This window comes from Natrix helvetica, assembly GCF_964273705.1.
Source record: "Natrix helvetica genome assembly, chromosome: 1".
Lineage (NCBI taxonomy): Eukaryota > Metazoa > Chordata > Lepidosauria > Squamata > Natricidae > Natrix > Natrix helvetica.
In genome coordinates this window covers 178,939,442-178,961,344 of record NC_138548.1, presented here as the reverse complement: position 1 = coordinate 178,961,344, position 21,903 = coordinate 178,939,442, and the positions used below count along the sequence as shown (strand labels likewise).

Sequence of the window (21,903 nt, the reverse complement as noted above, 5' to 3'; positions counted from 1 at the left end):
CGAGTTGAGTGAGGCTGATGAAGTACAAGGACGAGCACAGGTCGCGTATTCTTGACAAAAAAAAATTAAAAAGGTGGATCCAAAGATGGTACTACTAATGCATGGTTACAACAGAGCTGCCTGACAATAGTATGACAGAAAATGACCATTTATTACAACACTTGATTGAAGGTCTTCCCCTTTAAAGAGATAAATCCCTCCTCCGATTTTAAGCGCTTGAAAGCAAGAAAGGGAAAAATTCTCAGTGCTCCCTTCCGTAGAGCAACCTCAGCCACGAACGCATGCGCAGTAGGCAGCGAAGTCAGCGGGCCTCCGGTTCTCTTCATTCGTAATCGGACTCCTTTCGGCGAGGGAATTGCGGTCCTTTCAAAATAGGTTCCCCGCCGTTCGCTGGAAGGGCTTTTGAGAATTGGTTTACGGTTGCTCCTCGGTGCAGCATAAAATGTCGGGGTTTAGTCCCGAATTAATTGAGTACCTGGAAGGGAAAATCTGTTTCGAGGAGTTCGAGCGTCGCCGAGAGGAGCGTAAAAGCTGCGAAAGAAAGGTGAGGCCACTTTTGCCTCGCAGTTATTCACAATTTTCTTCGTGTTCGTGTCTAAAATGATGTCTGTCAGGGGTCTTATGGCTCGCACTCCCCTCATTTTCAGTAGTGTGTCATGTACTCAGGTACCCGATATCTTGCTTGCATTTTAAATAAGGATGTTGGATCATAAAATCCTAAAAATACGTTTAGTTAGGATACGCAAGGGACGTGATGGCAGACGTCTTATCCATCCTTTCTTGGTGTTCGTTCGTCCTAATTAAAAACAAATGCTGGACCTAGGGCTCGTTTTCGGACACAAAAATCCGACTGACTACTAGGTGGTAGCAATGCAGTAGGATTTTCGGTGTGCGCGCCGGCTGTTTAATTCGGATTTTTGCAGCCCTTCAAATTCATGAATTTGAAGACTTATCAGTATTACTGCTTATGTTGGGGACATAAAAGCAAGGTTTAGGTTGTGATTGTTTTGCTTTTGGGCCCTTGGCTAATGCAAAATACAAGGAAATCACATTTGAGCAAAGGGACAGCAAAGGGATTATTATAGCAGTAAAACACATTGTGTTACATTATGAGTTTGTGCTGGCACATATTCAACTGGTTTAATTTATTTAAATTACAGTTCCATTCTGACCAATTCTGTTCAGAATGTTTAATGTAACATACACATGATTCTGTTATCCAAAGTGTAGCCAAATTTTGTTAAATCATTTGCAAAATGTGCAGTCAATTGAGGAATGTGTCCAGTTAATGATATAATATGCTCTTATCCATATACACGTAGCCTGTTTTACATTATTTAGCTTTGTTGTCTATTGAATAATTCATTAAAGTTTGTTTTTAAAGTTGACCATTTAACTTTCATAAAAGTTAAACTCTTCCAAAATAAGTCATACAATGAAACCTCAGGTTTCATATATCATTTTTCTTAAGCAGATATGAATTTTAGTACAGAATATTCTATTCACAATACAGGCAATCCTTGATTTACGACCACAGTTGAACCCAAATTTTTGTTCCTAAGTAACACAGTTGTTAGGTAAGTTTTGTCCCATTTTATGACCCTTTTTGTCACAGTTAATCACTGTGAATCACTGCAGTTGTTAATTTAATAATATGGTTGTTAAGTGAATCTGGCCATCCCATTGACATTGCTTGCCAGACTATCACAAAAGGTGATCACATTACCTTGGAACACTGCAACGGCGTAAATATTCACCAGTTGTCAAGATTCCAAATTTTAATCACATGACCATGGGGATTCTGCAATGGTTGTATGTGAAAAATGGCCATAAGGCACTTTTTTCAGTATTACTTTAACTTCAAACAATCATTAAACAAAAGGACTACCTGTAACATTATAAAATTAATGTTATTTCCTTTTTAATCTTTACAGGGACAAAATGTACTCATTGAAGAAAATGCAGAAGACTTTGATGGCCCCTCTACTTCTGGGCAAGGAATGTGTACTGAAATACAAGGACATGTGGAAGCAGAAGGTATATTTTAGGCTTATTGTTTCATTTACATTTGTCCTGAACTTTGCTTTGTTGTCACATTTATAAGTTAGAAAATGGGGGTTTACTGCCACTTTGCAGTGAAAATAAATCAAAATTTCCCCAGGTTCAGAAATCTGTATCTAATACTAATTATTATTTGATAGGCTTTAATTCAAACATATATGTACAGTACATCCTTTGTGATCAGTCTACAGCATCTTGACGCAGAGTAGGAAATTTTTGAGATCCCAAACGTGCTTTTTCAAGAGGCAACTCGACTTCCTTCTGGTTTTGATTTAAAATTTTTGAGGGTTTCTGCTAGTTGGTGTAGAAATACAAAAAATGTGATGATCTAATAATATGATGTTCTATTATATTATTTTTCAAGCTTATCACTTTATTAATAGAAAGAGAAGGGAACCTGCTGCCCTTCAGCTCTCATCAGCCTTAGTTATTGTGGCCAATGATAATTGATGGTAGGAGATATAATCCTAATCATTTGGGATGCACTGAATCAAAGTTGCCTCCTACCCATTTCAAATCCCCCTCCCCTTTCTAGTGCTTTGAAGGATGCTCTGCTTTTTTTGGATCCTTTCCACCCCCACCCCCAGATGCACTGTGTATTGATGTATTGGTGGCAACAGGATTTGACTGACTCGCTTGTTGCTCAAGTTTACCAACAAGATTATAGGTTGAAATAGAGTGACTGGACCAAAGTTACCCAGTTGGCTTTGTACCGAAGTTGGGACTAGTCTCCTGATTTCTAGTCTGGTTCTTTAACCATTAGGCCAAACTAGTCCTCCCTCACTTCAAATTCCTTGTTAGTAGGAAAACATCATTTTATAGTTTTTCATAAGCTTAAGACCCACCTATTCCAAGTAGCTGGCCTGGCTCAACTTTGATCTAACCATATCGCTCCTGACGGGTTTTTAATTGGGTATTTTAATTATATTTAATTATTTAGGGGTTTTTTAATCACTGTATTCTAATTGTTTTTTATTCATCAGCCGACCTCCTCCTTGTGTATGTCTCGGTATATGTCTCTGTTATATGTTTGTTTTGTCCACATATTTATTTCATATGTTTCATTGTACGCCGCCCCGAGTCCTTCGGGAGAGGGTGCGGCTAAGAAATAAATATTTATTTATTTATTTATTTATTCATTATTCAACATTACTGCTCCATTCTTGGAGTACTTGGATCTTTTTGCAAAGCCTTTGCTTTCCTAATGCTGAAACAATGCTGTTAGTTGTTGAAACAATAGTTCCATTAAAAAATTAAAAATGGTAATGGGATTGATTTGGAGGACTTTTTTCCCCACTTTCAGGTTGTGGATAGTTATAGGCAGATAAGTCTTGGCTAATTGTTCTCTAGCTGAAAATGATCTATAGAAACAGGGATTTTTGGGAGACTTAGACTTATATACTGCTTCACAGTGCTTTACAGCCCTCTCTAAGCGGTTTACAGAGTGAGCATTTTGCCCCCAACAACTTGGGTCCTCATTTTAGCCATCTCGGAAGGATGGAAGTCTGAGTCAACCTTGAGCCTGGTGAGATTTGAACTGCCAAATTGCAGGCAGCTGGCAGTCAGCAGAAGTAGCCTGCAGTACTGCATTCTCACCACTGTGCCACTGTGGGCTCAGTAGTTAATTAGCAGTAGGTAATAGCTATAAGTCAAATGCAAGGAGTTTTTGAATTTACTTATTTATACATGTTCAAATGATTTTTATTTTTTATTATTTTCATTAATTTTTCAATGTATTATTTTCATTAATTTATTGTTTAACTGATATTAGTTATTATAATTTATTGCATTTCTGGACAACCAACTAATACTAATTCTCTGGGAAATATGCAACTCAAGTTAAAACATATGACAAAAGAATTATATTGCACGAACATGAAATGAAAGCAAAATAATAGTTGTCTTTATTTTTGCCATCATGTTTCTGGGGTGAGGACTGGTGAAGATGAAATATTATAGATTCTTGCTAATTCCTGATATCTCCCCAAAATCTTGCCTCTTTACTTTATTTGATTAAATTACTCTTATTGATTCTGTGAGTATTTGATTACATTTATGTTTTAATACAAGTACTCCTTGTTTTGATACTGACAAGGTGATATTAAATGAAGCAGTTGCTAAGTGAAAATCATATGACTATGACTGTACTTACAATTTTCCTTCAGTTTTCCTTTGCTTCTTGTTATTTCCTTTATTTGAACTGGGATTCCTTCTCTCTTTCTTTGAGGGTAACTTTTATGATTTTATGACCTCCCCTTTTTTCATGATTAATCATTATTATTAATCTTTTTCTCTCTGAGCAGAAGAGATGTCAGATGGTATCAGTAAATCTGTCCATCGAGTTTTTGCTTCCATGATGGGAGAGAATGATGATGATGAAGAAGATGAGGAGGAAGATGAGGAGATCTCTGAGCAACCTACAGCTGGCGATGTTTTTGCACTAGAGATGGTGCTTAATAGAGAGACTAAGAAAATGATGAAGGCAAGCAATATAAGAGTCATTAAAGCAAAAAAGATCTAATTGCCCCAAAGAAGGATTCCCATTCCTGTGCATTCTGAACCATCTCTTATGAACCCTTTTTGAAGCATGCACATCCTTGCTGCTTAATTGAAAATATTTATGATAGAATTTGATTATGTGGGTTCTGTGTGGATGTCTGATATAAACGAAATATTAAATAATGTACATGGCTATTGTACAAACAACAGTTTAAATCAACAGCTCAATAAACACCCTCAATTCAAATATATTTCTTACTAAAATATTCCTTGTAAGTAGTAATAAAAATTGAATTTATTGAAATATCTTACCAATCTGTTTTCTAGGAAAAACGTCCACGCAGTAAATTGCCTCGTGCCCTGAGAGGCCTCATGGGTGAAGCTAACATTAGATTTGCTCGAGGGGAACATGAAGAAGCCATTCTAATGTGCATGGAGATAATAAGACAAGGTATCTTTGGATGCTTCTATGGGTGAGATTTGTTACTGACCATGTTTCCCCGAAAATAAGACACGGTCTTATTTTCTTCTTACCCTTGAAATAAGCGTTTGGCCTTATTTTTGGGGAGGTCTTCTTATTTTTGAGGTGCAAGAGGCGGTGAGTGTGGTCACCTCAGGGCTGCACCTGTGTTGCAGTATTTTTGGGGAGGGCTTATTTTCGGTGGAGGGCTTATTTTAGCTCATGCGCTCAAAAGCCCGATTGGGCTTTTTATCCGGGGAGGTTTTATTTTCAGGAAAACAGGGTGAGAATAAATAGAAGGGACACATAACACCAATACAAGACAGTTCAGTGTGTCATTATAGAGCTGACCTTGCAACTCTTCTGTGTTTTTATTTAAACTACACTTTGTCCTGGTTTCTTCGCAACTTCTTAAAATTTTCCCAATGTAGAAAATATGTAATTCAAAGCCATTTTGCTCTAGCACTGATATTTTGCTTACATTAGTGTTGTATGGTAGCATAGGTGCACAAACGTAAGCTATTCATAGTTTCTGAACACTTTACACTCTCAATCTGCTATTGCCAAGCTTTGAAAAGTTTACTTTTAACATTTCTTTTCAGGAATAGAAGAAATAAACCCATAAGGAAATAAATAGATATATGGTTTTAAAAATGTATTATTTAAACTTGATGTATGGCCACTTTTTGCTTTGGCTATGCTTGCATGGAAATGTTACATTGCTGGACATTTTTAAAGCACAGAAAATGTTTTGCTTTTTTTAAAATGGAAATTTTAGAGAAAATTAAAATTTATATTGTATTTATTTTTATATTAGCCTCTACTGATTTAAGTTCACTTTGCTGTTTTAACAATCTGCAGTAAAATATGAACAGCCTAAGTTAGTTTTATATTAATTGTATTTGGCATAGCAATTAAATGTAAAAGAATAATTAAGCCAGACAATACTGTAACTACATGTACTAATTGTGTTTTGTTAAAAATGTTTTGAATATTCACTATAAGGAGATCTACAATCTATGAAACTCCAAAACATCTAGATTCTCTTAATTTTGCCAGATTGTAAATTAGAAAAAGAAGTTGAAGTAGGAAACCAGCAGGATAATAAAACAGTTTTATTTGAAGCCTTATTAAGAGCAGATCAACTGATCTTTAGACAAAAAGTCAGATAAAGACAACTGAATCCTTTCTTTTCTACTTTAGTGCATCATGCTGTATTGCACTCTTTGTCCTCTTTAATATAGGAACTATAGTGCTAGATAAAAGCTTTCCCATTACAATTCTCAAATAACTGAAGGCTATTTTTTTTAGTCTTTTCCTTTTTTCGGAGGGGAAAAAAACTTAGGGGAAAAATGGGAAAAGATCACATTTCCCCCTAAGCCTTCAGATATTTGTAATAAATAAACTGCTTCTTTTTCTTTAAAAAGTTCCCATATTTGAATTATGCTTTTGTTTTGCTTTTTTTAATTAAAAGCTGCCCAACATAATATCATCAATGGCAGTCAAATAATTTAAAATTTGACAAAACGGGGGAAAGCCAATTCAAATGCTGCTGTTTTTGCGTCATGGAAGACAGTTTGAAAAAGATCCCAATTTCTCTATCTCTCTTCTCTCTAGACTACAGCATCCAAAGCAGGGTCTCACAGTAAGAACTTAACAGTTGGGTGGGTCATGCAGGAAATCCTTCTCATGCTCCTTCCAGTCTAAGCTGCTACACTTTTACAGGTCAAAAACAGTATTTTGCATTATATTCAGAAATGAGCTGCTAATCTGCCTTTAAACACTTTCGAATGATTATTGTTGCTAGGTGCAGCATGTACAAATGTAAGTATTTTTATTGAAATGATTATGAATTGTAACCCATTTTTCTTTTGACATCCAATAGCTCCACTTGCTTATGAGCCATTCTCTACTCTTGCTATGATTTATGAAGACCAAGGAGATATGGAAAAATCCTTGCAGTTTGAACTGATTGCTGCTCACTTAAATCCCAGTGACACAGAGGAGTGGGTCAGGCTAGCTGAAATGTCACTTGAGCAAGACAATATTAAACAGGCTGTCTTTTGCTATTCGAAAGGTAAACAAATTAATTATCATAGTAGATCATTTAATGATACTGCACTTGCTTTACTGTTCATTTTGCAGCAAGTGTCAAGATATTGTTTTCATTACAGATTAGTCTTTGTATTTACTGAACCTAATTTCATTCAGCTGATTTTGATGGGCATCTCATAAATTAATTTGTTGAAATATTTAGACATAGTATATTTACAATCTCCTTGCCTTTTGTTATGACATACCAAATCAAGATGGGAAATTGATTTTGTACGAAGTTATAGATGATCCTGATATGGGAGATAAAATGTGTACAGTTTTCAAAAGCTATATGATAGCTTGCCAGTATTCTTCTAGAAAGCTTTTCAAGTACTCTGATTGAAATTATATGGGAGAATATTAAATTATAATGTCACAAAGATGTAGCAGATAATATGAAATGAAATATAACAACTGACTTGAGGAATAATACCAATTTATCATGGCCATCTAGCATTCTGTTTATAGCATAGCGCAAGTGAAGTATATTTTAAAATCAACGTTTTCTTTTTAAAAAGTGTTATTAAGATTTATTACAGCATAAAATTTAATGAAAATAATAAAGGGTGAATGCAGGGTGGAAAAAAAGAAAAAAGTGTGGACTCTTTCTAATAGTAAAATATTAATACGGTTAGAACTCAACTGTTTACATTACCTATAATTATTATAAGCCAATCTTATAACTACACTATTATAAAATCTTTAGTCTAAATTCTGAAATTCATTTTTTTTCCTATTCCAAATCTAAAAACCAGAAGCAATATTCCAATAGAACAAGACTAAATAAAGTATCTTCGTTTATCTCATCATTTTTACTAAATCCATTTTTTCTCCTGTTGTGAAAAATGATATATATTTCTATTTACACATATTATTTATCATTCTACTATCATTGTTTATATTAACGACAACCACTATACTCCTTTCAAGTTTTTAACTTTAAAAGTAAGTTTTATATTCATTTTAACACACTAAATATTTCTTTAAAAATATCATTTTTATAACTGAAATAAATTCTAATACATCTTTTAAAACTTTCTTTTAATATATAAGTACATACTTTCAAATTCACTTTATAAGCTTATAAGCTTATTCATTTTATAAGCTTTAAGAATTACTTAATCTTTAAAAATAAAAACAATGGAAAAAGACCCATTTTTAAACCCACTTTATATAAACAAAACAATGCACTGGAACTATGTTTAAAATTACATAGGCCAAACCAATAGAAAATCAATCCTAATTCCATTTAATTTACTAACTTATTCCCTCCATCTTATCTTTATATAATAAAATATTTTGAAAATGTATGTTATGATAATCTATGCAGTGTTCAGAATTTTTTTTATTTCATCCAAGGATGACTTTCAGGATGAGACATTTATATTTTATTTATTCTATTGAATATATTTGTATATTGTGTCCAATAATTACAAATATCAAAATGATTTATCATACCACTTCCATTTTTATAGCTCTGAAGTATGATGCTACTAACGTGCGTTATTTGTGGGAGAGATCAAATCTCTACAAACAGTTAGGGGAGCACAAACTGGCAATGGATGGCTACAGACGTATTTTAAATCTTCTGACTCCTTTTGATGGTGAACGCTTTATGCTTTTAGCAAGAGATATGGCCAAGTAAGTAGAGTGGAACACTTAGTCATGCTGAACTGAAATGGAACACCAGCTTCTAATGGAGTAGGGTTTTTTTCTTCTTCTACTTGTTGGTATAGTTAATAATTGCAGGATACAGAAATGATATGTTATGATTGGTTGGATGCTTTGGAATGTAGAGAGTCCTCACTTAACAGCAATGAGACTAAAATTTCCATTGCTCCACAGACAGTAAAAGAATGCAACATCATGTGATTCCACTTCCTAGCAGTGGAAATTCTGGCACTCCCAATTGCCATTGTTAAAAAAATCATCCTGAGTTAAGTGAGACATCCCATAGTTGCTATTTGTGACTTCTGCCAGATTCCCCATTGGCTTGCTTGTTTGAAATTGGCAAAGAAGATTACAGATGGCAATCACATGACCGCAGGATGTTGCGACATCACAAAGCGGGTGCCAAGCCCATGGATTGTGATCACCCCTTATCTCAAGTCATAGTTTAGAGAGGTATGAATTCAGCTAGCTTTGCTCTAGGCTGATCTATTATCACTATCTCCTTCTTTGGTATTGGCTGTAAGAAAGAATGCTAAGGTTTTTGCTTTCACTTTTGATAATTACATTTTGCAAAGGTTTACAAATTTGTGGCTTTAGACTAATTATCATGATTTAGAATTTTGGGTTTCACCAGGGTATCATCAATCAGATCAACCACAGCTTCTTGAATGGGTTGTATATTGGTGAAATTACATTAATTTTCTTGCTGAACCTGATTTTGGATAAAACCTATAAACTATGAGTTGAAGAATCATGACTTGCTTTTAAGTTTACAAATACAAAAGTACCATGATTTTGATATTCACAATAATAAATCACGTTTTTCAATGAGGATTATTGTTTTTCTTCTTGCCCAGAAAATATTGTAATAATCTGTGTATTTTTAATGCAGAAGATGTATTACTATTTACATTTACTACTACCCAATTACTAATGTATTCCACAGAAGTTATTATGAAGCAAATGATATCACTGCTGCTATTGAGATAATGGAAGAAGCTTTTATGAAACATCAAAGCCTTGTATCCATGGAAGACGTTAATATAGCTGCAGAGCTGTATATTTCCAACAAGCAGTATGATAAAGCATTAGCAGTAAGCATATTAAATTAATCTAATTGCTGTCTGTTTATAATATAATGAGTATATAAATGCATATGCATAAAGAGGTGCACTTTCTAATACTGTTATTCAAGGAATTAAGATTGCCCTTCTACCAGTTGTTGAGTTGCCTCTTACTATGAAGATTCCAGAGGAATAGTTGTTGAAAAGAGTATGTCTCCCCAAGTTGCACGCAGAATATCAGCTTCTCCCAGCTCTCTGGACCAGAGAGTCTCAGTATATAGAGAGAAACAGAGAAGATCTTTTGTTCTGCTTTTGGATGAGTTGTCATTTTCTGGAATTAGAACATTCTGTGTTGCTCTAAAGCTCTTGTCTTTGTCCTCTTATCCAAATTAACGGGTCAGGATTAACTTTTCTTTGGAGATAAATTGAGTGTGCCAGAGCCATATTTTATGCTGAAGTGAACTTGTGCTAGTGATCTTTATACAACTATGTTGCTTTTATGCTATTGCTAGGGAGGAAGTGGTGGGACTTCATATTTCTTACATCTTCTTTTAATTTTTTCCCGTTAGGCAGCACTCAGTGACCTTCCCCATATTTTCTGAGTTATTTCATCCCTGTAGTGACTCTGTGTCATTTGCTGCTTTGAATCATTAAATTACTTCTTAGTTCTCAGTACTTTTCTTCTTAAATCGCCCTTTTCTAGGTTCATTCATTTTTTTTCCTTGACAACCAAAATCATTTCTCCTCCTTTTAGGTTATTACAGACTGTTCAGGAATTGTACTCGAAAAGCAAGAAGCAGAAAAAGATTCTTCAGCGGATAAAAACGGTATTAGAGTGATTGAGGACCATTGCGTTGAACTCTTTGTGGAACAGTTAATCTTCTGAAATAGTCAGGTTTTCTGATGTTATTAGAAATGTGCTATTAACTCTTTCCTGCCAATATAGTAATTAATAATAAATACACGTAGTCTTTATAAATAACTGTAACAGAGTTGGAAGGGACCTTGGAGGTCATCTTGTCCAACCCTCTATGCATGCAGGAAACTTATACTATTTTTGATAAATGAAATAGTCTTTTTTTTAAAAGCCTTCGGTAATGGGGCACCTGCAACTTCCAAAGGGAATTTGTTCCATTGGTTGATTGTTCTCACTCGTTAGCAATTTTCCCTTAGTTCTAGTTGCTTCTTTCCTTGATTAGTTTATATCCATTGTTTCTTGTCTTACCTTCAGGTGGTTTGGTAAATAGGTTTCTTCCCCTCTTCCTTTATGTGCTCATTGATAAAAGACTATTGATGAGTAATTTTATATGGCGTAATTTTATATTTATTGAATGATTTTCATAAGCTCAGTATATGCTTTCTTTTTCCTGTTCTTCCCTCTTGTTCCATGGTAGAGGCAATGGAAAGTCAGGAAGATCCAGGAACAACAATTAATCAGCAAGAATATGTGCCTGGAACCAATTCTGCATGTGAGTATGCAATTCTGCATCTTAAAAATTGCTGAGATGAGCAATTTGAGCATCTCTCAGGATATAAATACCTGGACATAATAGTGGCACTGTATAAGTAAAAGCAGCTGGTTCTTGTTGCTGTAAGCAGATTGTTTTATTTTCATTTTTCAGCCCTCTTTCTCTCCATAAATTCACGTCTGTAATACGTTTATTAAGGTTAGCTTTCCACATGCAGTCCTGCCAGCTGGTTCCTTCTGCTGTGCCCCATGAAAGTTAGAAAAGGCTGCATTGAATTGTTTAAAAATTGCTGGATTATAATCCTCCAGACACTGTCATCCAGCCTCAAAATAAGCACTGAGATATTTTATAGGTTTGTTCCAATATTAACAAAATCAGAGGATATGGGCAAATTATATATTAAGACTTAGACAACGTAGGAACACCTGCTTCAAAGCTCAGAAAAGGACATTGCAAATACTGTATGTCAGTGTGTCTAATCCTATTAACTGTATGGAACATGCTTTGTGAATGTCGTTTGTTTTCCTTTCCTCTTTACATCACCTTATATTGGGAAAACGAGGAAATAAATAAAAATTGGATAAATGCACATACAAGAAAAACGAATAAAATATGCATTCCTGTGTTTGAATATTTATTCTTGCTACAGATTGAATTCTTTCACATTTATTCTGAGACAAATGTATCTTTTATGAAAAACATATTTTTGTGTGCAGAAATAAAATCTATTAATGGTTCAAAACTCCCCCTTTGAAATTGTGGATTACAGGTAGTCCTCATTCTAGTGACTGCCTTGTTTCCAGTTACGCTGGTGACAAAAAAGTAACTTTGTGACTAATCTTCACATTTATGATCTTCACAGGTCTGTAAAGCAAGGGAAAGCTGAAGTAAAATTATAACCACAGTCGTGGTTTCACTTAGTGACTGCTTTGCTTGACAGCTGAATTGTCATTAAATAAGGACTGCCTGTATTTATTTGGAGAAAGTAGTTGAAAAATATACATGATATGTTGTAAAATATTTAGAAAATGTAATTATGCTGTTATTTTCTAGCTTCAGAAAAAATTACATGCTCTATACCTGATGGTGTTCCCATTGATATCACTGTGAAATTCATGGTGTGTTTGATTCACCTGAATATCTTGGAGCCTCTCAATGTAAGTCAAGAACCAAATAAAGAAAAATATAAATAATTTAATACACAATCTAATTGTATTCTGTTGAAGCAAAAACTGAATGAACTCGAAAGTCTGTACTAGCCAATTTAGAATTTTAATTAAACTAAGGAGTTTTCCCTTTTTTTCCATTTAAAAAGTGGTATGCCTGAGAAATTGAAAACCCCTCAGTTTGCTATGTGTATTTATGGAGTTGCTCTTGAAAAAGCAGACATTTAAGTAAACCCTGAGCTACCTTTTCTTTTTTAAAATGTTCTAGTGGTAAACTATAATTTTACATAGAAACAAGTCAGGCAATTCCGGGGAGTTCTTGTAGGGATCTCTCTGGAATGAGTGGGAATTCAAGAACCAATTACTACAAACTGTAGGATACACTTATACAGACTTTGTTTCAGGTTTGGAGCTGGTGTGGGAAAGACCAGACTCTCCAAAGGGATCTGGTGGGCAAGGAAGAATGAAATCCATAGGGAGAGCTAGATCCACTAGGATGACTTCTTGAACCTTTTCTTTCTCCATTAGAAATGGAGAATTAGATCATTGGAGCAGCTTAGAAACTCACACATATGGAGAGCCCACAGGAGTTGTCTAAGGCTAGTAATTTATATATGCCCATATTTGTATATATTTTATTACACTAAGAATTTGGGGCATTTCACTTTTGATACTGCGTTGGTATTCCATCTGGCTATACAAATCTAAAAGTTGAAGTATATTCGCTTCTAATTTTCAATATCTCTAAACTTATTACCTCGATTAGTTTGCAGTTAAAAATATTAAGAGCGAAAGTTTGAATTAGCATGGGCTTGGGAGGGAATCAGTTTATGAAATTTGTGAGTTGGGTTAATATTTGCAAAACCAGAATCATCCTCAGTGGGTCTCTTAAGCAAAAAACATGCTTATGCATCTCGTCAAATCCAACATAGTGTAATTCCATAGAAAACCATTTTATGTTCCCGTTACAGTACTATTATTTATAAAAGTAACTACGTCTAGCTCAGTAGGCAGTCCCTGGAAGCAGAGTCTAAAGACTTGACTAGTGAAAAGTGAACCAGAATTTCCCTTTTTAGATTGATTAGAGGCACTGTAGGAATAATTCATATGTTGTGCATTTTTTAAAGTATCTTTAAAGCTAGGATACTTTAATAGTAATATTTGGCTTAGAAATTGTTAGGGCAAACCTGCAGCCTTCCAAGCTTAATGTCTTCCAAATTCTCTGGTGTTTATCATACATACATACATACATACATACATACATACATACATACATACATGTTTTTTCTAATGTTTCAAGAAGATACAAGCTTAACTCTTCTGCTTAGTGTTCCTGACTTAAGAAGCAACAAATCTGTTTCTTTAGTTGTATTCTTAATTTTGCTCTTCTTTGCAAGTTCCTTTTGACTATCTTAGTGGAGCAGAATCCTGAGGATATGGGAGATTTGTATCTTGATGTTGCAGAAGCATTTCTTGATGTTGGAGAATACAATTCAGCCCTCCCCCTCCTGAGTTCCCTGGTGTGCTCTGAAAGATACAATTTAGCTGTTGTTTGGCTCCGACATGCAGGTAACTACTTCCTCCTAATATGTGATAAGTTATTTTCTGGCTCAGTAACACACATTGCATTTCATAATTTAAAGTTGCAATTGAGTGTGCACTTTGCTGGGAACTACCCCAAGGGGACATCTGAATGGGACTCTATTCATGTGTTTTCAAAGGGATGTTAGATTTTCTTGGCACTAAACATGCATATACATTTTTGTGCATATGTTGTACATTTGCATATTATTTATGACTTGATTATGGACACGATTTTTAGATGTATGCATCAATCAATTTTGAAAGACCGTTTATTTAAAACATAATATTGGAGAAAAGCTGCAATTTTTTAACAAAATATTATTCCTAAGTGTACTAAAATACACACACCCAAAATAAATGTTAGTTAAAACTAGAGAATAAATGTGTCCCATGTACTTCCCTCTGCTTTCCCCTAGCAAAATAGACTTGTTAAAAACTTCTATCTGCCTGTTCTGTAAATTGCCCATGATATCAAAAAAGCCTTGTTGCTCTCATTAAGGGCACATCAGCCCAGCCATTATAGTTGTATTTACAGTTGGACTGAATGGGGCATTACAAGTAGCATGTTATGTAGCCCTTAATTACGTAATAAAACGATCCCCATTGAAACGCTGTATTATGGCTTCTCAGCAATATGTGCCCTTAAAAGCTCTGACAACCCTGAAACTTCGACATCTTAAATTCTATTATCTCTTGACTTGATTTTTGGTCTGTTAACTATTCCTTGGAACAAAATAATTGAAGTATGTATGTCTGTTATTATTTATAATTAGTAATTAATGTACCTGATTATTGAACTAAGTTCAAATTAGTGTCTAAAAACAAGCTGCCCAGGTTCAGATTTTTTTCAGGTTCATAAACCTAGCAGGTGACGGTAGTCATTCTTTCTATTTATTAGTATATAATAATGCTAACTTATTTTACAAAACAGTGGAAGACATACTGAGGTACCATAAAGTGCTTAGAACCTATAACTTTTTGATTGCTGAGGTGTGTCATATTAATGAACATCACTTGTTCTCTTTAAGTAATGTGCATGAGGCTGTAACAAGTGAACTGCAGTTCCTTAATGATAATGTTTTGGAGTCTCATCATTCTCCTGTATGGTATTTTTTAAGAAACAAGATCGATGGGCATAGCTCCCCCCCCTACCTACCTATACTCATGTTTCTTAATTATTACAATCCCTAACTCCCACTAACATCTTCCCTATGGTGCCCATGTTTTGTCTGGCTCCCTTCTTCTAAGATAAGAGATAGGCATTCAGTAGCAGTGTCCATGTGTAGAATCATAGGTGTTAATTATATTTGTGACCACTTTAGCTGTGGAAACTGAAAGTTATAGACGGGATTTAAAGAAATTCTTGTATGACAAATTAAATGAAATTAAAAATTCTGTGCTACCTCTTCAGAACACAAACTATTTTAAAAATGTCCTTTCCTTGCTAGAATGCTTGAAAGCGCTGGGCTATATAGATCGTGCTGCAGAGAGTTATGCCAAAGTGGTTGACCTTACCCCTTTGCATCTGGATGCAAGGATCTCTCTCTCTACCCTACAACAGCAATTGGGCCGGCCTGAGAAAGCTCTAGAAGCACTTGAGCCCATGTATGATCCAGATACCCTGGCACAGGATGCCAATGCTGCTCAGCAAGTAAGCATTTATCTTATGGTGTGAACTCTATTCTGAAGTCTTGAGATGGGAGGGCTAAATTGCTCAAAGAATGAAACAAGATGCTGGAATGAAAAAAAATGTCAGGAGGGAATAGTTGCCTTTTTCCAAGATCTGGGATCCAGATAGAAAGCAGCTAAAGTTCTTGCCTTTGTAACCCAATTTTCTGTATTTAGGAATTAAAATTGCTGCTTCATCGATCAACATTGCTGTTCTCTCAGGGCAACATGTATGGTTATGTAGATTCTTTGCTCACCATGTTAGCCATGCTGTTAAAGGTAAGTTAATTTTTATACCTCTTCTGTCACCCTGCTCATGTGTTTCGTTATCATCTAGTTTAATGATAAAGACTAGGATTCTAATACCCAACAATTTCCCTGATTACTTGGTCCCCAATGTAGTATTTCAGAATACTTCTTAAGTGGTTACAGAAGATACCAATATTCATGCTAAGGCTGTTCTAATGGGCTACTGTAAGGTGTTTCTTTTTTCAGATGTGTTTTAAATGTTCAACTTGCAGGTAGCCATGAACAGAGCTCAGGTATGTTTAATATCTAGCTCAAAATCGGGAGAAAGACATCTCTATCTTATAAAAGTTTCAAGAGATAAAATCTCTGATAATGATGACCAAGAAACAACAAAGAAAGGTAAGACAATTTAAATTGTTCAAATTGTGGAAACAGTTGTCTACTGCAGTCTATAAATGTTGATAACCTGGCCTTTGTTAAATACGCTTTGAGCAAATTTTTCAGTGATAATAGGCTTTTTGATATTCCTTCGGTTTTATTAAATCCACATATTAACCTCTACTTCAGACTTTTATTAATGTTTTCAGTTATGTTTTAGTTTTATGTTCTGGTCTGTATAAAAATTAACTGTAGTTTATGGTTGACTCTAGCAATATTTTTGGTGCTTACAAGTGTTCTGACAAAAGAGGATTGGTGGAACCTTCTCCTTAAGGCAATCTATGCATTGTGTAACCTTATGCGATACAAGGAGGCAGAACTGCTAGTGGACTCCTCCTTGGAATATTATTCATTCTATGATGATCGGCAGAAGCGCAAAGAACTGGAATACTTTGGTCTCTCGGCAGCAGTTTTAGACAAGAATTTTAGAAAAGCTTATAATTATATCAGGTGGGTCATTCCAACAATCACATTGGGTTAAGGCAAAATCATTTCAATATCTCTTTAAATTAAAACCTTGTTACTGATATTGTATTTTTCTAGATAATTTAGATCTTTTGTTTCTACTGAGAACTCACCTCAAGCAAACCACCTACCTATGCACCATATCTTCAGAATGCCATATTTTCATCTCCTCCTCCTCCTCCTCCTGCAGAGTTAAATAAATTTAGTGTTGGTGAAATAATAATTTTAGTTGAAGGGTCTAGTGATGCATTTTGTCTGTTGAAAGAGACTAGTTTTAGGTCAAGCAATATAGTGGCGAGTGGTCTGAGGTTGCCTTATTTTGAGTGTAATTCTGTGAATTGAGCCTCCGTGTGGAACATGCTCATTATAGGAGATACACAAAAAGGATGGAAGAGGCCATCTTGTGACTAGATGACACGGCTATCCTCAGTGTTTGTAGACTGATCTTTTCTATCATTTGCAAGCAATCTGAAAAGCACCTGTTTCTTTTGTAGGATAATGGTAATGGAACATGTCAGTAAGCCTCAGCTTTGGAATATCTTTAACCAAATCACCATGCATTCCCAAGATGTCCGGCACCATCGCTTCTGTCTACGATTACTGTTGAAGAACCCAGACAATCACGCGCTGTGCGTTTTAAATGGCCACAATGCTTTTGTATCCGGTTGTTTCAAGCATGCCCTTGGTATGTTTCTTACTGTTATTAATTTAAAAATTGCAATTGCAGTGTGTGACGATGTATGTAGAATTATGCCTTGTGTATTTGTTGATAGGTCATATGAAACTGGAATACTATAAGTTGTGCTTTTACTATTTTGCAAAAACAAAATAGGAGAATAGCTGCAACCAATGCTTTGGATTATACAATTTCACCCGAGCGAAGGCCAAACTATGATGAAACAGCAGAGGGCATCCTTGGGCATAAGTAATGAACAGCAACTGCATCAACATGCCTTGTGATAAACGGGGACTTTGTGATTTATCATTCCCATCTTGCCCATATGTAGTGGAGTTTTCCTACTCATTAACGATAGGCAAACACAACTACAGCCATTCTGTCAAAATTTCAGACATGCCCACTGGCCCAAAGCAGCTTTTTTTTTAACTTCAAAAAATAAAATGGTCCATAGATGTACTGCTGGTTTAAATTGTTTTGAAAGCTTTTTCAGTAAAATATATGCAGTGATACACGACATTCCAAAATCTTCGCTGCTTGTTTCTTTGCAGGGCAATATGTACAAGCATTCCGTACTAACCCAGATGAGCCCCTGTACAGTCTTTGCATAGGCTTGATTTTCATCCACATGGCATCTCAGAAATATGTTTTAAAAAGGCATGCCCTCATAATACAGGTGCGTTGTCTTTGTCACAACTTTCATGTACACACCCTTACCTCATCTTAAATGGTATGAAATTCCTTTAAAATTTATTTAGGCAAGTCTTCAAGAATTGACCGTAAAAATAATCCAGATGTTCTTGTAAAGGTTATGTTGCATGAAACATCTTTTATGTGGTGCTGGGTTGTAAGCAGGTTAATCAGTATTACCAGTCGTACTGGGAATGTGTATTTTGTTTTTCCTTTTGGTGCAATGTTTCAGAAGAAAAGATAATTAACCAACTATCAGGCCTGCAGCCGGTTCCTTTTAGGATCTTTGGCCTGCCACACTCTCTCTCTTTCTTTACTATGCTGTTTCATTAGTGGGGAAATGGGAGGGGGAATAGTCAGGTGTAGAATGGGTTGTTTTCAAAATAAAAAAATCCTTTCTAGAAATCAAGGTCATCTTTTGTCTCTGCACCTGACCGGAAGTGGATGGGTGGGAATGCCAGCGTGGCAGAGGAAGATTGGACCATGTGATTGGCTTGTGGGTGTGGGGATAAGATCATGAACTTTCAACTGGGTGGGAACCCCGGGAAGCTTTCAGATTCAGGTTTCCCAGATGTAGCAACATGTCTCTCAATAAATTGGAACTTTGAGGAAAGCTCTGCCTTGAACGCTGATTTAATTCTGGATGATATTTGGAATGCTGACACCAACAATATCTGTCAATTAATCCCATTATTGTTTTATTATCCACATTTTCCAAGACTTATAAACTAATGCAGTTTAATAGTCTTATTGGTGGGAGATTTACTATTGCAAAATGTTTTGTGGAATATTTATGTACATCGTTGTGGGGACTGATTAAATGCTATCAAGTTGGTGTCAACTCCTTAGTGAGCACATAAGACTTTCTTGATACTGCTGGGTCTCTTCTGTTTCCTTCCATCCTTCCCAAAACCCTTTTCCAGAGAGCTAGGTCTTCACATAGTATGTTCAAAGTAAGGTAATTTAAGCTTCATCATTTGTGACTCGAAAGACAATTCTGGGTTGATTGTCCGATAAACTATTTGCTTTCTTGGCTGTCTTTGGTTTCTCAGAAGTCTCCTCCAACACTAAAGCATGAATTCTCTTCCTAGCCTGCTTCTTCAAAGCCCAGCTTTTGCTTCCCTAGTGTATCATATGGAATAATATTAATGTAAGATATTTTACTGTATTTAATGGTCGCCATATGTGAATTTCAGTCTGACAGTATTACTTCTGATGTCTCAATTGTTAACTTGTTATTTTTAATTTTTGCAATAGTGAAGTTTTCCTTTTGTATTTAGGGGTTTTCATTCCTGCAACGGTACCTGAGCCTTCGTGGTTCTTGTCAAGAATCTTATTACAACTTAGGACGTGCCCTTCATCAACTGGGATTAGTACATCTTGCTATTCACTATTACAAAAAGGCCCTGGAATTACCTCCATTGGTCCTAGAGGTACTGTGTGGAACAGCATTTGATTAGGATTTGAATGTTTAAGACACGTGAAAATTCTCACAAAGTGCCACCCATTATAGGCTCACATGTTCCTGTATCTCCCCTTTCCAATTCTGTTTTCATCACCAGTAAAAAACAGAACATGCATATCCATGTTGGCATCTTTGGATAGTAATGCAAAGGTGTTTATAAAATATTTATGGTTTTAACTCTCATGTGTATTGTTAGTTTAAACATGTGAGAGTTAAAACCATAGATATTTTATAAAGTGAATGTCATGGCCTTCTTGATGAAAAGCAGTAACAACAAATCAGCATTTGACAAGCTGTCCTTTCAGTTGGAATACCCCCCACAATCATCCACAGTTTCAATTTGGCCATTCATATCCAGTGCCAAATTTCTTCCCTTTCATGTCTTAAGTATTTATGGTTTTCCTGATAATGCTGATGACAATTCCCCAAAATGTTTAGAGGGAGCCTGTTTTGCCTTCTCTGACCTATCCCACATAGCATTTATGATTCAAAACTCTGCCCTGAAAATTAAAAAAATTGTTACTAAAACCATCGTATTTTATTACTGTTCCAAGCATAGTTGCATGCCATTTAAAACCTTTGAAAAGAACAAGCAGAATATAGTCAATTTGCAATGTGTTGAAGTATGAGATTTATCTCTTATTTATAGTTGTTTCAGAAGATTCCAGAAAACGTAATTGCCACATTACATTTCCATATGCAGGATTTTTTTTTTTTCAAAATTAAACTATTCTAAAGATTTGGATTCAGGGAAAGACAATGTCTATGTTTGTTGCTGACTGGAAACTGCTTATATACTTTTTCCATAAATAGAAAAAAATCAACTCATAATTTATGGTTTTGATGATTAGATAGATTATATAAAGAAGAGACTCCATGTTGTAATCATAGAATAAGAGTAGAGTTATAATTCTATGTATAACTGCTGTAAAGCAGATTGGTAACTTCTTTTTCTTTTCTATTTGTCTCCTTTTTTCCTTTCTTGCACTTCTAGCTTTCTCTGTATTTTTATTTTTCTTAGTTTGTATTAGTTTTTAAACTTTCTTTTTAAACTTCCTTTAAAATTTGCAAAAATAAATTTTAAATTCATATATATATATATATATATATATATATATATATATATATATATATATATATATATATATATATATATATATATATATATATATATATATATATATATATATATATATATATATATATATATATATATATATATATATATATGAATTTATGTATATGAATTCTGGGGAAAAGGTATTTTGTGACTTGTTAAAAGAGATTTTTCTCTTTTAAACTAGGGAATAGAAGCTGACCAGACAGACTTACAAAAAGATATCGCTTTCAATTTGTCGCTCATTTATCAGAGCAGTGGAAATACTCGAATGGCTCGCAAACTGTTGTATACATATGGAACTGTATGAGGACAAAGTTATACACTTGGTCAGTGAGATGAATTCCTTTCCTTGATTCTAAACGAAAAGCAGCTCTCTATAAGCAACATCTGCTTTTTGCTTTTATGGGAAGACTTGGAAGAGACTGATGGAAGAATGGTGAAGACAGAGACATCATGAATGGACTCCAGCCTTTGAATTATATAATTCAACACACTGATTCTCCTTAAAACTGAATGAGAAATACAAGACGACTTAAAACTTCCTCGATAGAAGAAGTCTAAGAACTTTCTTGATAGAGTTGAAGGTTGAGCTGTTTTCCTTTGGGAAACTTAATCCTAACCGTCTAACCAATGACCAATTTGAATCTGTACAGGAATCAAGAACATTCAGAGCTTTTTGATACACAAAACCTAGTCCAGAAAAGTACTGGCTCTTACTTACCTTTACAATACCAATGTTTAGGCCAAGGTTGGGATTGTCATGTCTCTTGTTCTATTACAGTACATGATTGTTTATAAGAATCATGAATTCTTAGCAACTTCTGCTTCTTCATTTGGAAGAAATGAAGACTCGAATTGTTATGCGTGTTTTTCTTATTTAAAAAGGAGACAGAAGAGAAACTGTTTTACTGTTCGTTAATTTCTGGATATGATAATAAAACAAAGGCCAAAATCAGGTTCTTTAGACCAAGTTCTATTTCTTTACATTTAACAACCTATTGAAAATTAATTCATTATAAAGATGTAGCGATCTAAAGTAACTATTTTCTATGTCATAGTATTTC

The 21,903-nt window shown here is 34.9% G+C and overlaps 1 protein-coding gene across 2 annotated transcripts; it reads left to right on the top strand.

The window, feature by feature from the left end:
• Positions 1-235: 235 nt before the first annotated feature.
• GTF3C3 (general transcription factor IIIC subunit 3) lies at positions 236-21,794 on the top strand. 2 transcript variants are annotated; one of them, XM_081934438.1, is made up of 19 exons: positions 236-544; positions 1,935-2,037; positions 4,368-4,543; positions 4,888-5,011; positions 6,906-7,097; positions 8,590-8,755; positions 9,732-9,879; positions 10,604-10,676; positions 11,244-11,318; positions 12,372-12,475; positions 13,882-14,053; positions 15,517-15,719; positions 15,914-16,015; positions 16,258-16,384; positions 16,636-16,873; positions 17,383-17,573; positions 18,116-18,240; positions 19,535-19,687; positions 21,024-21,794. In XM_081934438.1, exons 1-19 carry the CDS (start codon positions 443-445, stop codon positions 21,144-21,146), a joined length of 2,697 nt encoding a protein of 898 aa, XP_081790564.1. In that variant the 5' UTR covers positions 236-442; the 3' UTR covers positions 21,147-21,794. The 2 variants fall into 2 exon arrangements, with proteins under 2 accessions (XP_081790564.1, XP_081790563.1); XM_081934437.1 differs by having other exon boundaries at positions 4,365-4,543.
• Positions 21,795-21,903: the final 109 nt, after the last annotated feature.

Coding starts and splice junctions, on each gene's coding strand:
- GTF3C3 (XM_081934437.1), top strand. CDS start 443: ATGTCGGGGTTTAGTCCCGAATTAATTGAGTACCTGGAAGGGAAAATC. Junction 11,319..12,371: donor GCCTGGAACCAATTCTGCAT/GTGAGTATGCAA, acceptor GTTATTTTCTAG/CTTCAGAAAAAATTACATGC. Junction 19,688..21,023: donor TACCTCCATTGGTCCTAGAG/GTACTGTGTGGA, acceptor CTTTTAAACTAG/GGAATAGAAGCTGACCAGAC.